This window comes from Lagenorhynchus albirostris, chromosome 1 (genome assembly GCF_949774975.1).
Source record: "Lagenorhynchus albirostris chromosome 1, mLagAlb1.1, whole genome shotgun sequence".
NCBI lineage: Eukaryota > Metazoa > Chordata > Mammalia > Artiodactyla > Delphinidae > Lagenorhynchus > Lagenorhynchus albirostris.
Window position 1 is genome coordinate 37,591,105 of NC_083095.1, and position 17,279 is coordinate 37,608,383.

General features: G+C 39.4%; 1 protein-coding gene across 1 annotated transcript in view; it reads right to left on the reverse strand.

Annotated features, from left to right (window-relative positions):
- Window positions 1-17,279, reverse strand: part of SYNE2 (spectrin repeat containing nuclear envelope protein 2) — a 329,548-nt gene that overhangs the window by 172,055 nt on the left and 140,214 nt on the right. The window contains exons 32-38 of the mRNA XM_060141612.1: window positions 15,049-15,228; window positions 13,015-13,165; window positions 5,026-5,184; window positions 3,773-3,934; window positions 2,175-2,276; window positions 1,020-1,220; window positions 502-673 (exon numbers count right to left, since the gene is read on the reverse strand). Coding sequence (XP_059997595.1) covers window positions 502-673; window positions 1,020-1,220; window positions 2,175-2,276; window positions 3,773-3,934; window positions 5,026-5,184; window positions 13,015-13,165; window positions 15,049-15,228 — 1,127 coding nt within the window. The remainder of the gene's footprint in view (window positions 1-501; window positions 674-1,019; window positions 1,221-2,174; window positions 2,277-3,772; window positions 3,935-5,025; window positions 5,185-13,014; window positions 13,166-15,048; window positions 15,229-17,279) is intronic.

The window sequence follows — 17,279 nt, forward strand, 5'->3', positions numbered from 1 at the left end:
TTCAAGGAATATGTCACAAACCTTGTTAAAGTAAAATATTTTGAAACTTGCTTCCCATGCCATGGGTACGAGTCACTGTAAAGTGATAATAAACTAAAATCTAATTTTGAGGGTTAATGGAGCCGATGTGGTAACTGGGGCATATTTTCTACACCAAACCTCCTTTCCAAGCATACAGGACACCCAGAGACACCTGCAGGGGCAGCCTGCTCACAGGCATGACCCCAGACTCTGACAACAAGGAGCAGGTCAAACACGAGGACCCTCGTGACTCTCCTTCACGAGAAAAAGATCTGGTGCTTGAACAAAAGAGATGTTATTTACGATAGGTGTAGATCAGTGAGTGTTTGCTCCTAAAAGATTTATCTGAATATTATTTCCTTAAATAGAGTGTGTGCAACCATCTCTAAGTGAAGCTTAGATTAATTAGCCTTTGTGCTCACAGTACTTATTCATACCTCAAGATTCCCAGAGGCACAGTAAGAGAAACATTGCACTCACCATTCAGTAACTTAGAGAAGTGATCTTGCAAAACACTTTTTTTGGTATTAAATAAATCACTGACACTTTCATATTGCTTTTTTAATTCAGAGAGTTCAGGAGTCAGACAACCTATTTGATTCTCAAGTAATATCATACTGTGTTTCTGCTGTAGAATTTGCTGTTGAATCTCCTAAATATATAAACAAACAGACAACACTGAGGTCTTAAAAATGGGCTCAATCTACACAAAACATATTAGGTATCCATTGTTTCTATAAAAATCTAGATGATTTTTTATTGGGTAGACCTGCTTTCTCTTAGCTAGTAAATGTATAATCCAATGCAATTTAATATCAAATAATGACCACAAAGCAATTCAAAGGTGAAACAGTTAAATACACACAAATTGTTTTTCTGAGTTTTTCCCCCAGACTTATACTATTTTTATAATAATTATTAACCTCAAGAGGACAAGACCATCAGAAACAAGTGGGAAAATAAATCTGAACCACAGAAGAGAAGTAGCTGGGAAGTACCTCTAGTTTAGTAAAGATCTCCAAGCTGTCAGAAGGAGACAGGGCATTTAAGAGGGACTCAGTCATTCCAATCTGGGTCTTAGCCTGGTCGAGATCCTCCCTTAACTCAGCTGTGCTGCCACCGAGTGCACTGCAGTAGGATTCTCCTGTTAAACGCATTTTCACATGTTCTATCTTGTTCAAAATAGAGGACTCCATGACCTGAAATCATGAAACATATGACGTACTGTAATGGACGTGATTTAACTAGATTATAAGACACCTGCACTGCTGAAGAATGAGTTGAAACTTCGTTCCATTTCAACGTGAAATAACTTCTCTCTTTCTGATTCTTCCTTGTTCAACATCACTGACACAATTCAAACATTGCCTTTAAAGAAAAACAGTAACTTGAAAAAACTGAAATTGACATTCTTATTTTTTTCTAAGAGACTAGGTGAATCTTCCCCTTAAAACAAGTTTTATTTAGCATACCAGTTGAGGTGCTATCTCATGGTGCTTATTGGAAAACCTATTAAAACATATAGAAAAAAATTAAATAGCCAGCATTTATTAAGTGTTTATTATGTACACAACATCATGGTAAGCACTTTATATACAAAATACAGGCTTAAGAAGGATAAGTAACTTGCCCAAGATCACAAGGTTGGCTGGCAGCAGACCCAGGCCCTCCCCCATAAGGTCTGACTCCAGAGCTTATATTCAGGCACTTTGCACTTTGATTTAAATAAAAGTCTAACAAATCTCTTCACACAATAGAAAATCACACTTGGGGCAATCTCCCTGTTACTCCATCTAGCAACTAATAAACTTGGAATCTCTTGAGCCATGTCCTCCTTCCTATGCCCAAGACACTTATGAGGAAACCCTTGTTACTTTACACGGAAGCAAGGTAACATCTCCCCCTCTGCACAAGAGGCCTGTGAAATAAATGAAATGAGAATAAGAGAATGCAAAAAATTATTCATTCTAAAATGGGAGAAATATAATAAACTATGCTGGTTATTAAAATTTTGGTTGGACATGACTAAAGATGAATCAAGTAATGATCCTAATTTTATTTTAGGTTTAAGTTTTAGAATTCTGGCTTATAAGCATTACTTTAGAGGATATAGAGCATCTTTAATTGCAACTTTAAAATAAAAATTTTCTTACCTGTAATTCAAGAGGTATTTCACTGCTTTGAAGCAGGAACTGTATCTTAGCCACTCGTTTAGAAAATTCTGAAGGTTTTTGTTCATGAACTTGTAACTCTTCCTAAAACACACAATGTTAATGGAAAATATCTTTTTATTTTATACCTTATTTTCTGGTACCCCTGATTGCTATTGAAAATATATAGAAACTGAAAGAGCCTTTAAATTTCCCCTAATCACTTGATTTTTGATACAGCCCTGGGAGTTGCAAAACTAAGTGTCTTCATGGGTCAGGCATATGTTATAACTGAGTGAAACACTCTAGCAATAAAATGAGAGGGGCCAGGCTTGCACCACAGCAGAATGCAGTGCCTACCTAAAGGCATGACATCGCAATAGCTCTGTACATATAAACATACACATAAACATATAAAGCCAACACACACACACACACACACACACACACACACACACACACACACACCATGTTGGCAGAATTTGGCCCACACGGTAGCCGTTATAATCCTTAACTTCAAATTTTTAAATAACCTGTATCTCAAGACAAATTTAAGGGATACTTAGTGACAATTCATTTCACTTAGAAAATCAAAATCTTACTTCACAACTGTCATAATATACCCAGGAAACTCATAGATCTCCACACATTTTGAAAGTCTTTTTCCAAAAGTATAATACACGCATAATACATTTTTATATTACACTGAACCACATATAACTGCCAGACTTAACTGTCTTTTGACATACGAAGATTATAATTTTATATGGTCCAAACTAATAATATGCAAACAACCAGCAATAGAAAGAATTCTTTTTAGAGTTAAAAGAGATAACTTTAAAAATATTTTAACTTTAAAAATATTTTTTTATTATTTTTTTCTTTTCCATTATGGTTTATTACAGGATACAGAATATAGCTCCCTGTGCTATACAATACGACCTTGTTGTTTATCCATTCTATATATAACAATTTATATCTGCTAGTCCCAAACTCCCAATCTATCCCTCCCCCGCCCCCTCTCCCTCTTGGCAACCACAAGTCTGTTCTCTATGTTTGTGAGTCTGTTTCTGGTTTGTAGATAAGTTCATTTGTGTCATATTTTAGATTCCACATATCAGTGATATCACATGGTATTTGTTTTTCTCTTTCTGACTTACTTCACTTAGTATGATTATCTCTAGGTCCATCCATGTAGCTGCAAATGGTATTATTTCATTACAAGAGATAAGTTTAATTCTTTCTAAATGGCAAAACCTGAGATCACTGTTTTAAAAAAACAGCCTCTTTTGAAGCTCTATAAAGATTTTGATATTCAGCCTTGTGTTTTTACTTTACTTGAATCTTTTTACTTTACTTGAAGTATAGTTGATTTACAGTGCTATGTTAGTTTCAGGTATACAGCACAGATTAATAATACCTGCTAACATCTTCCTGGATACCACAAAGAAAACGATGGAATTCAGCTCTCACTCAAGCAATAATGAAAGAAATAAAAGATTTCTTTGTGATTTCTCTACCCCTCTTCAAGAAAGCAGACTTGATATTAAAATGTCAACTGTCTACAAAAAGAACAAATATTTTATTTCTGCTTAATTAACCTTCAGCTCTTGTCTTTCCTCTTCAGTCAGTTGATGTAATTCCATTTTTTGAAGGATCTTTTCAGTCCACTCATCAATCCCATTTTTTAAGTTAAAAAGCTTGTCCCATAAAGCTAGAGCTCGACCAAGATTTTCATAGTAGTCTTCTGTCTTCTCATTTATCTACCATAATTAAAAAATAAAAATAACATATTTAGTGGTGAAAAGCATAAGAACCATTGTTTCAGTCAAACACAACTTTAAAATAAAATTTTAGATTACCTCTACTTGCTAAATAATTTGCTTTATTCATCAACAAAAAATTCGCTTTAACATACCGTGTAGTTCTTTCTTCTACAAAAAAAAAAACTTAGCTGGTTTGCTGCAGTTTATATGCAATTGAAAGCAATAGTTTTCCTATTTTCTAAACCACAATAATAAAAAATGCTTTTAAAAACCCAGAGCAGGGACTTCCCTGGTGGTGCAGTGGTTAAGAATCCGCCTGCCAATGCAGGGGACACAGGTTCGATCCCTGGTCCAGGAAGATCCCACATGCAGAGGAGTAACTAAGCCCGTGCACCACAACTACTGAGCCTGTGCTCTAGAGCCTGAGAGCCACGACTACTGAGCCCGTGTGCCACAACTACTGAAGGCTGAATGCCCTAGAACCCGCATACTGCAACTACTGAGCCCATGCGCTACAACTACTGAAGCCTGCATGCCTAGAGCCCATGCTCCGCAACAAGAGAAGCCACTGCAATGAGAAGCCCACACACTGCAATGAAGAGTAGCCTATGCTCGCCGCAACTAGAGAAAGCCCATGCACAGCAACGAAGACCCAACGCAGACAAAAAAAAAATTTAAAAAAATTTTAAATATCAAAAACCCAGATCAAAATATAGCACAAATTCTTAATTTATAATTCATAAAAATATCATTATTACTCAACCAAAAATTATTTTTAAAATATTAAATAAATATAATGTTGAACATCAACTGGCTGCATGGATGGATAATACAATAATTAGTTTATTTCAAGTAAGTTGAGTATGCACTTGTATATCTAAAAGAGTACAGACTCATTTGTTAGTAAAATAGTACCTAACTCTGGGCGTAAAGCTAAATCCCAAGTCACAAACTTTATATTATTTGAACATTTTTTATAATGAGCACTTTTGAATTTTGTAATTAGATAAAAACATTAAAGATACAAAAGAAAAGATCAATTTAATTGTTATTAAATAGAATTTCTAGTCAATTAAATTATCACTTACATCAAGCCACCTATCCACAATAATATTAGCCTCTTTCTCAAAAGGAGGCTCTTCAAAGTTTCTCATTTTATTTAGATGAAATTGTAGATTTTTGCAGATCTGGTTAATCTTGTCTACAACTTCTAAATGTTCATTAAATTCTTCTTTAACAACTTCAATCTGTAAAAATGATATGAAACATGTTTTGATATATTGATACAAATATAAGACTTACTGTCCCACTTTCTCAATGAAAAGTTTTTAGAATCCTAAACATCTGGTTTATTAATAATCCTACACCCAAATTCCTTGTCCCATTCTGCATGATGAAATATTTATAATGATCTAAAACCATCTTTCTAGTGCATGTGAAATAATATTCTACCCAAAAAAAGCACCTCTATTCAATCGTATAAAAAAGTGACAGTTCCTAGACTCCTCAAATAGGAATCATCTTTGTCATTTTGAAGAACCTAAGTGCTCATCTGAATAAAATAGACAAAACTCTAAAACATCTTTAATGTGACTTCTAGTTTAATCTTTCATGATTCTAACTTCCATGTCACTTCTAACATGGAAGGTGAAACACTATTTAACCAAAAGGCCAATGATCTTAAACTACAAAATAAAATGTGTGTCGAGTAATGCAATCTTAATGTTTCCACTCAATTAACTAATCTTATACAAGCATTTTTAATGATTGTATAAAATTTGAAAATAGTGATTTCTCATAAATAAAAAACTAAAAATTATACACCCACAGGGGACTTCCATTTCTGGGAATATGCAGTAGGCATAATTTTCCCATTAAGCACAACTAAAAACCCTGGACCATATACAAAACAGACTTAAGAAGACTGAAAAGTGAGGAGTTCAAGGAAGGAGAATGGCTGGGAGCATCAGCTCCTGAAGACAGCCTGGTGGTGAGCTCCCTGAATTTTTTTTTTCCCTTGGATATCCCAGACTGTGTGCTGGAGAAGTCAGAAGCTGGTAAGATCCACAGACACAGATCAGGAAAAGCCTTTTCTCTTCAGCCCAAGAACCAGGAATAGGACAACCTACCAAGACAGAAAACTTTTAGGAAATAATCACTCACTGGAGCAAAATACCATAGGAAACACTGTAGCCCAACGCCCACCTGTGCCAGCAAAGGTCAAGTGTAGAGCCTAGACAGCCACCATCTCCAGGCTGTAACAGGAGCCCCACTCTCCCCCGACCAGGGAAAAGAAGGCTGAGTAGTGCTGGGACTTTCATTCCTGCTGGGCAGTAACAAGTGCGCGCGCGCGCGCGCGCGCACACACACACACACACACACACACACACACACACACACACACACACACACACACACACACACACACACACACATCCATGATGTCAGGGGAGGCTACCTAGGGAGCTGTAATGAGGAGCCAGGGAGGTGTCAGTAGAGATCTTGTGGGGAAGCAGAATGCCCACCCCCAACCAGCAGTAACAAGGAGCCCTCTGTCTCAGGTGTCCTTATTTTCAGACAACATGATTATCTATGTCAGAGAGCCCAAGGAATCTACAAAAACACCCCTAGAACTGATATGTGGGTTCAGAAAGGTCACAGGATACAAGATAAACATAAAAATCGATTTCACTTCTCCATATTAACAATGAATACGTGGACACAAATTTTTAATATTATACCATTCACAATTACTCAAAGAATTGAATACTTAAGTGTAAATCTAACAAAACATGCACAGGAACTATACGCTGACAACTATAAAATACTGATTAAAGAAATCAAAGAAGATCTAAATAAATGCAGAGACATACTAAGTTCATGGATCAGAAGACAACATAGTAAAAATGTCAGTTCTCCCAAAATTGATGTACAGGTTTAATGCAATTATTATCAAATCCAGCAATACTTTTGTAGATATAGACAGGATTATTCTAAAATTTATATGGAATAATAAAGGAACTATAATAGCTAAAGTATTTGAAAAAAGAAGAATAAAGTGGGAAGAATCAGTCTACTTGATTTTAAAACATCATATAGGTACAGTAATAAAGATTACATCAACTGGCAGAGGGACAGACACACAGATCAATAGATGAAAGTGAACCCAGACAAGTACACCCAACTGAGTTCTGACAAAGATGAAAAAGCAGTTCAAAGGAGGAATGGGAGCCTTTTCAACTTATGGTGCGGGAGCAACTGGACATCTATAGATAAAAACGTAAACCTTGATCCAAGTCTCACACCTTATACAAAAACTAATTCTAAATGGATGATGGACTTAAATGTAAACCATAACACTATAAAACTTTGAGAAAAAAATAGGAGAAAATCTACAGGATCTTGTGCTAGGCAAAGAGTTCTTAGACTTTGACACCAAAAGCACAATCCATGAAAGGAAAAATTGATAAACTGGATTTTACCAAAATTTAAATCTTTTGCTCTGCAAAAGACCCATTAAGGAGATGAAAAACAAGCTACAGTTTGGGAGAAAATATTTGCAAACCACATATCTGACAAATGACTACTGTGTAGAATATATTAAAAACTCTCAAAACTCGACAGTAAAAAAAAAACCAAACAATCTACTTAGAAAATGAGCACAAAATATGAAGAGATATTTCAGCAAAGATGACATACAGATGGCAAATAAGCACAAGAAAAGATGATCAATACCATTAGCAATTAGGAAAATGCCAATGAAAACCACAAAGCGATACCACTATATATCTATCAGAATGACTAAAATAAAAAGTAGAGGCAATATCTAATGCTGGCAAGGATGTACAGAAACTGGATCACTCACACATTACTGGTGAGAATGTAAAATGGTACAGCAACTCTGGAAAACAGTTTGAAAGTTTCTTTAAAAATGAAATACAGGGCTTCCCTGGTGGCGCAGTGGTTGAGAGTCTGCCTGCCGATGCAGGGGACACGGGTTCGTGCCCCGATCTGGGAAGATCCCACATGCCGCGGAGCGGCTGGGCCCGTGAGCCATGGCCGCTGCGCCTGCGCGTCCGGAGCCTGTGCTCCACAACGGGAGAGGCCACAAGAGTGAGAGGCCCACATACCGCAAAAAAAAAAAAAAAAAAAAAAAATGAAATACATAATTAACATACAACCCACCAGCTGTGCTCCAGAGCAATTAACCCTGAGAAATAAAAACTTATGTTCACAAAGAAGCCTATACAAATGTTTATAGCAACTTTATGCATAAGAGCCAAAAACTAGAAACTACCCAGATGTTCTTCGGAGGTAACAGTTAAACAAGCTGTGGTACATCCATACCATGGAATCCTACTCAGCAAGAAAAGGGAACAAACTATTGATGCATGCAAGAATCTGAACGAATCTCCAGAGAAGTATGCTGAGTAAAAATAATCAATCCCAAAAGGTTAGATACTGTATGATTCCATTTATATAAGATTTTTGAAATGACAAAATTATAGAAATGGAGAGCATATGAGTGGTTGTGAGGGGGTGGAAGCAAGAGGGAAGTGGTAGGGCTATCCGATGACGGAACCAGGGATAGTCTGGGGATGGAAACGTTCCTCCTCTTGACTGTATGATTGTCTATAACCTGACTGCAATATTGCACTACAGTTTTACAAGATATTTCCATAGGGGAAACTTAGTAAAGGGTGCATAGGATCTCTCTGTATTATATCTTATAACTGCATATGCATCTACAATTATCTCAAATTTAAAAGTTTAATTTAAAAAATTAAAATTACTTAAATGTTTTAAATGGAAAAAAAAAAGTAACTGGGGCAGTTTCTGTCTCCTGACTGGAAGCTGACTGATACATTGGCAGAGCTGAGATGCAGATTCAGGTGTTTTTTTTCTCCCAGTTCAGGACATCTTGCATAGGGCATAATAAATGCTTGTTCAATTAAATGAAAAATACATATATGTATGTGTGTGTAACCTAATTTTTATTACATTCAAAGAACTTTGTTGTTACATTGACACAAGCCACCAGTGGGTGAAGAGAAAAGAAAGAGCAGGAGAGGATACTTTTAGCATTGACAGGAACTGCAGGCTTTGTCCTACAATGAATGGAAGGGGTAAAATAAAGGAAACTAGATCCCCCCTGACATTTCCCAAACTTTAATAGTCCCCTGACATTCTAGCCTTCTAGTCTTACTTTTGCACTTCTGCCTTTGATTAAAGAGGGTGGAAATTTGGCACCATATCCTAGATAAACATCCAGGTTTCTATGGTTTTGAAGGACAAAAGTTCTCAGTGGTATCATACTTCAGCCACTGGTGCAAAGCATCATGACAATACATACACCAGAAACTGATTGTTTCTGAAGACAGTACCTAAGTCATCACAAAATTAACTGAGAGTTATGTTAACAACTGGTACTAAAATTTGCTTTTTTGAGACAGTTAAAAAAAGCATATGAGAAAATAACTAAACACAAGTGTACTTCTGTATCTTCCATACAAAATGATATATTATTTCAGCAAATATACAAAGATACCACACTAGATACAAGATTCTCAATATAATAATAAAAGCCTGGCATTTATATGTTTCTTAAAGGTAATTACAGTTGTTTTGTTAATTTTTAAAATATTTTTCTGAGTAAACCTTTACATTTCAGAAAGGGGTACAGACAAAGCAAAGTTAGCCATTTTTTACTTCTATAATATACATGTTTCAAATATGTCTTCAGGGAAGGCAATATGATGATGATTGGAACATGACTTTGTAGTCAGATAGACCTCAGTTTAAATAATGATTCTGTCAATTATTAGCCATATAATCTTGGGAAAGTTATTTAACCTCTACCCTTACTTTGTTTCTTTGTTTACAGAGAAAGTTGCTAATCTGTCCAGCCAAGCCAGGGGTGATGATGCCATCCCAGTGGACCTGGAAGGCAGAACATCAAGCCAGAGAGGATTATTCTCAAGCCTTACGGTTTAATGTTGTTTGCCTTGTTAGGTTTCGGACTTCCTTGGGACCAAATACTTCTTTCTTCTTTCCTATTTCTCTCTTTTGGAGTGGATATGTCTATCCTATACCTGTCCCACCACTGTATTTTGAAAGCATATAATTTGTTTGGTTTCATGGGTTCACAGCTGTAGAGTGTAAAAAAATGAATAAACAGGGCTTCCCTGGTGTCGCAGTGGTTGGGAGTCCTCCTGCCGATGCAGGGGACGCGGGTTCGCGCCCCGGTCCGGGAGGATCCCACATGCCGCGAAGCGGCTGCGCCCGTGAGCCATGGCCGCTGAGCCTGCGCATCCGGAGCCTGTGCTCCGCAACGGGAGAGGCCACAAAGTGAGAGGCCCGCATACAGAAAAAAAAAAGAATAAACAGAAACCTAAATTAAACAGAGTTGGGAGACCAGATGGGGTGGCAGAGCCCAATAGGAAGAAGAAAGGTTCCTTTATTGGCAAGGCCTCAGCCAATGAAAAGCCATGGACTCTGTCTACTACAGCCCATCCAACGTCCTTTTCCCCTTTATAAAAGCATTCTTCTCTCCTTGCTGTGCAGGGACTTGCACGTAGCTCCCATGGGTGCAGACCCTGAAATGCAATTCTCTGTTGATCCCAAATAAATCCCTCTTTGCTGGTGAAATATCTGTCAGTCCATTTGTTTTGGATAAACAAGAGGAATTCCCTCAGGATGAAGTGCACCTTGAGTTTCACTCATATCTAACTTAGATGATATTTAGGTGAGACTTTGGACTAAGCTGGAGCGAGTTAAGGCTTTTAGGGCTGATGGGAAGGAATGAATATACTTTGCATGTGAGAAGGATGTGTTTTGAGGGGTCAAAGGCAGAATGTTATAAACTGTGAGAACTGTCTTCAGAACTGTATGAAATAAATTTATGTTGTTTTTAAGCCCCCCAGTCTACGGTATTCTTTTATAGCAGCCCAAATGGAAAAAGACAACAGCCATAGAGGAACTAATCATAGCAGAGGGGTCAGGACCTGGATCTAGATTCCCATCAGGGAGACTCCCCCAGGAGAGGGGCCAAGTGCCTGAAGGTGACAGAAGTTTTATTAGTCAAATAAATAACTTGTCCAGAAAGTGCAGTTTACCATTAATGGGTTGATGAAGCCCTAGGCACTCTGCAGGCACTTTACAGATGTTGCCTCACCTAATCAGGAAAGGAACAGCTCTGCTGGTAACAGGATCCCACCTAGTGGGACACAGGCAGGACTCCAGGAGTGAGGAGGATTGGCACAAACCAAGAACAGCTGCCAGTCAGGAGGGATTCACTATCTGGTCAGATTGAAAGGCAGCGACCCAGGATCTGTGAGTATCTAAGGCAGAGACCTGGATCCTGAAACCAGAGCACAAGCTGGGAAACTGGTATCAGGGGCACAGTAGAAAAGTAGCTATGTGAACTGGGCCACAAGGCTGAGGGGATTTTGTAAAGCTGATCGTGTTGGATACTCTGAGAACCGAAGCTCCTTAATCCATCTGGATGAGGACACGATCCTCCTAGATCCCAAGACTGCCAAACCCAGAAGCTGCCTCTGCTGGATGGAACCAGACAGGTTGCATCTAAGAGATTCCGACTGCCAGCCTGCTCCTAGCACGGTGGTCTCCCTCGATTAAATCTGATGGGAAACCAGTTAAAGAGTCACATAGTGTACAACTGGTGTCCAAGCAGAGCTCTTTCTGATTGGTCAGTTCCAAGAAACTGCGTCTGAGAAAGGAGGCCGCAGGCAGGGGCTACTCCTCATCTGTGGCACTGATGTGACTCTGAGTGTCACTTCAGCCTCAGGGATAAGAGTTCTAGACAAAGACTAAATTGTCTGTAAGAATCTGGTCTACAGGCATACCTCAGGGACATTGCAGGTTTGGGTCCAGACCATGCCAGTAACGGGAGTATCGCAATAAAGCAAGTCACGTGAATTTTTTGGTTTCCCAGATATATATAAAAGTTATGTTTACGTTATACTGTAGTCCATTAAGTGTGCAGTAGCATTATGTCTTAAAAAATGTACATACCTTAATTTAAAAATACTTATTTGCTAAAAACACTAATCATCATCTGAGCCTTTAAGCAAGTCATAATCTTTTTGGTGGTAGAGGGTTTGAAATACTGCAAGAATTCCCCAAATGTGACACAGAGACGCAAAGTGAGAAAATGCTGTTGGAAAAATGGTACCGATAGACTTGCTCTACAAAGGGTTGCCACAAAACCTTTCAATTTGTAAAAGACACAATAAAGCAAAGTGTGATAAAGTGAGGTATGTCTGTATATAAGCCTCACTGCTGTTGCTCTCAGCCACTGGGAACTTTAATAAAATTGCTTTCTAACAACCAGGTGTATCAAGTAGATGATATTTCACAAATGCCTCTGACATTTTGACAGCACTTTAGCATAGAGTACTCATAAAACCAAGAGAAAAAGCAACTTTCTGGTGTATAGTAATACAGTGTAGTGTATCCTTTTCTAACTATTCCATTCTTCTGCCACTCTGGTTGATAACTACATAAAATCATAGAAAATAATGACATCTAGTGTCCAAAAGTGTTATTCTTCTTAAACTATGAAGTCGTGATTGGCGAGGCTATGAACATAGACAGAGCAACTTGGAGATAAGCTCACACATCTTTACGAAGAAATAAAAGGGAAGAAATAAAAACATAATTTTTCCTTTATCCACTAACAACAGACGGGATTTTCCTAGTACCTTCTTTCTCTCAAGGTTGCAATGAAGTCTCAGGGATTTTTTTTTATGTGGGAAGTCAGTGCACAAACTGTTCCAACCTTTCAGAGGTAGCAGCAGGGGCAACCCCAGACTCCAAAAGAACCACACCATCAGTATCAAAACCCAAACAGATGCAACCCAGCATTAACCTGGGGACCAATCTTTTTCAAGCCCTGGGGATAAATCCAATAAATTCTTAGATACCTGGTAAAACAAAGTCACTAGTAACTTCTTCTAAACTAAGTTTCGAAAGTGACTTCATTGATAATATCCTCTCTATTGTTGGGCTTGCAAGCGAGGCCGCTATGTAAAGTTTCCTTTGGAATTTGGACTCACCTCTGCTATCCTTTTCTTCAAGTTCTCCTTTCCCATGTAGGAAGCCTGGAGGGAGATGATATTCTCTTCTTTTTGAATCAAAGTTGTCAGGACACTTTTAAAATTCTGATATTGTTTTAAGAGCTCCAAAACTCTTTCACATTGGTCAAGGCTATGAAAAAAAGTAAAACAGCTAAATTTCTGAAAATAACAAAACCATTCTTTCTCTTTGTAAGTATCCTACAATAATGACTAGTAAGTTATAGAAGGATTTTTCCTCTAGACATGGTTTATAATATTGTTTTACAATTTAACCTAAGAATGATGGCATATATATTTATTTGACAAATGGATGGTATAAATAATCACTGGATTACTATTTTCACCAGGTCAATATTAAAAAGTTACCAGATATAAGCTCTGGAACGAAACAGGATTTGTAACCATAAGGAATCAGCACCTCAATTTCATCATTAACTAAAAGATAATTTGGAAAACAATGCCTCCCCAGCATTATTCTTAGAGATTGCTTCAGTGTTGATTCAATATGATTCAGTTATGTCTATTTCAACTCATTCTAGATTTAGCCCTTTAAAAAAAAGTTTAGTACAGATGATGTGGCAGCTAAGACACCTGGTTTCTAGCTATGGTTGGGCACTAATTAGTCATGCGACCTTAGATAAGTTACTTGAGGCTCTTTGAACCTCAGTTGTTTCCTCTGTAAAATCGAAGGGTAGACTAGATCAAATCCACAGACAGACTTCATCTTGACTACTGTATACTCAGGTTCCAGTAGGAAGCAGGAACTCCACAGATGGAGTTCTGTGGTGAAAGGATCACTGATAGTAAAGTTAAGGGAAACCACCAAGGAGCTGAGACACCCAGAGACTAACCCTTCCAAAAATAGGTACAGCACCTGGGCTCAAGGGGAAAGAGGGAAAGTGCCCTAAAGCCAAAGAGGTGTCAGTAGGAGCTGCTGGAACTACTTGCTGAAAAGGGAGGGGGTTAAGACCACCCCGACTTCTCTCTCTTCTTGGTTACTAAGCTCATACTAGTACCTCCCACTTCCTAACCCAACTGGAACCCTTGGCTTGTACAGCCTGTAGGGGTCAGCCCTCTCAACTACTCCTACCCCCAGGCAGAGAGTAAAGGGGGAAGGCAGGGATGGAGACTCTTCAGCCGAATCGCCAGCCAGGACTGACAGGTAAGGGCTGCCACAGAATTAAGAAAACTCTTGAGCCTTGTCCAGGCTCCGCAGGAAAGACAGCAGTAACTGACTGGCAACATCTGGCGTTTAAGTGGAGTGTGGTAGGATAATGCCCCCAGCTCCCAAAGATGCCCACGTCCTAATCCCTGGATCCTGTGAATATGTTACCTTACACAGCAAAAGGGACTTTACAGATGTGACTAAATTAAGGATCTTAAAATAGAGACGTTATCCTGGATTATCTGAATGGGTGCAAGATAATCACAAGGGCCCTTCTAAGAGGGAGGCACGAGGGTCAGAGTCTGAAGGAGATGTGATAACAAAAGCAGAGATGAGACAGAAAGACAGAGAGATGGAGATTTGAAGATGCTGCAATGCTGGCCTTAAAGATGGAAGAAGGGGACACAAGCCCAGGAATGGAGTAGGTGGCCTCTAGAAGATGGAAAAGGCAAGGAAACGGATTCTCTCCCAGAGAGTCCGGAAAGGAATGCAGTTTCATTTTAGGATTTCCAACCTCCAGACTGTAAGATAAGTTTGTGCCGATTTTAAGCCACAACATTTGTGGTCATTTATTACGGGAGCAATAGAAAACTAATATAGGTGGGGCAATAATAATTATAAATACACCATGTATTTGTCCTCCCTCTTAGACAGCCTCTTAAAGTCATTTGTCTGTAATCTAGGATTCCAGGTCTTGCCCCAGATGTTGGCCCAGTGAGCTTCGAGCGTGAAACTCTTAAGTTGGCCTCTCCTTGAGGCCCACTGGAATGTGTTTTCAACATACAAATTTCAAAAAGTTAATTGTGCCACAGACAATTTTTCAGATTTGGGAGGAATTTTTTCCTTACCATTCAGTGACCGAAGCTTTTGTATTCTCCCACAAGAGTGATGTGCCTTGGCACTGTTGACTCAGAGCTTTCTCTCTGCCGTCTTTGAATTGTGGAAGAGAATTCACCATTTCTTGCAAGCGTTTCTTCTCTTCTTCACATTCATCTAGATCCTTATCCAGTCTGAGTAACGATTTTTTCCTTGATTATGAGAGAAAAATTTAATGGCCAATTAGGCGATTTGATTCAACACAAATATGCGTAATTTGTGGGAGCACACTAACTTTAATTTGTCCTCATGAGGTTTATGGCTAAATCACACATTCCTATGACAGAGGTCAGGAGGCTCTGCATGTCCAGAATACTAGCTGGTGTTTTAAATAGAACAGACATACAAAACCACAAGCGGTAACATTTCTCAGTGATGAACACAATTGTAAACGGTGTGTATATGCATATGAGAGAAAAGAGAGGAAGAGTATGTGTGTACATGTGTGGGGAAGACAGTATGATATGGAGAGAAGACGAGATGGCTGGTAGAACACTGCAAGCTCCTCAGGCAGGGCGGAAGGGGCAAGAAGAAAGGGAAATACAAGGAAATCTTGCATTTCTACCCTGTGTACAAAAATCTCCTCCATACCGAAGAAGAGTCATTTGAACTAAGGGTTTTAACCTGCAAACTAATCCTGGTGGGATTAACTCTATTCACCCAGGTCTAAATTGCTTTCATCAGATACTCACTTTCTCTACTTCCTCTCTTCCAATTCTCTTTTTTTTTTTTTTTTTGCGGTACGCGGGCCTCTCACTGTTGTGGCCTCTCCCGTTGCGGAGCAACAGGTTCCCGACGCGCAGGGTCAGCGGCCATGGCTTGCGGGCCCAGCTGCTCCGCGGGATGTGGGATCTTCCCGGACCGGGGCACGAACCCGTGTCCCCTGCATCAGCAGGCGGACTCTCAACCACTGCACCACCAGGGAAGCCCCTCCAATTCTATCTTGAGTCCACTCCCATAAGGCTCTCACTCCCTCCACTCCTGCAAGACTGCTCGTCAAGATCTCCAGTAACCTCCACATTGCTAATCCATGTCCCAGTCTTCATCTTCACCTTCCTTCAATAGTCGGCAGCACGTGACAAAGGTGATCACTTCTCCTCATTGAAAGGCCTTCTCACTTGACCCCCAGGACGCTCCTGATTTTCCTCCGATGATACTGGCCACTCTATCTTTGACTTGTTCCCTGTCATCTCCCTGACCTCTTAACATGGCGTGCCCCAGAGTACACAGCATGGCAATCTTATCCATCTCATGGCTTTAAACAGCATTCTAAAATGTTGATGACTCTCAGATGTATACCTCGCCCAGACCTCTCTCCTGACGTCTGATGCTACCTGTTTTCAACAGTCTTATTGAGAGTGCTACTAGAACATCCAATAAATATTTTGAACCTATTGTGTCTAAAACTGAGCACACACACCTGATCTTTCATTTAATGCCTGATAAACTTGTCTTCATCATCCCAGTTAACGGTAATTCCAGTCTTTCTTTTACACCCCGTGTCCAATGTGTCAACAAACCTTGTGGACTCTTACTTTCAAAATACATACAGAATCTTAATATTTTTTGCCACCTCACCACTGTTCCGTGCCACCATCATTCCTCACCTGGATTATTGCTATAGGTCAAACTAGACTTCCTGAGTCTTCCCTTGACTCTTACAGTCTATTCTCAATACACCAGCCTGTTACAATGAAAACCAAATCATTTCCCTCTGCTCAGAAGCCTCCAATGACTTCCCATGTCACTCAACAAAGAAACCAAAGTCAACACATGGCCCACAGGTCCCTACAGGAGCTAAGCTCCATGCTGCCCGTGACCCCTGTGACCCCCTCCCTGTTAACCTGCTCACCTCCTTGCCTCTCCTCAAACATGCCAGGCCCAGTCCCACACCTGCCCTTTGTACCTATAGCCCCTCAGCCTGGGAGGCTCTTCCTCCAGGTTGTCACTTGGCTTGTCGCTCATCCCATCTGGCTCACACGTCACCTTCTCTGTAAAACTGTGCCTGCTGACCCTGTGTGAATTGTAACCACCTCCTTCTCTACTTACTCTTTCTCCATGGTCTTTATCACCATCAAACCTACTGCATATCTTACTCGTCCCACTAGATAATAAGCTCTACCAAGGGCAAGAATTTTTGTCTGTTTTGTTAACTGCTGTATCCCCAGGACCTAAAACAGTGCCTGGCTTATTCTATTAGCAA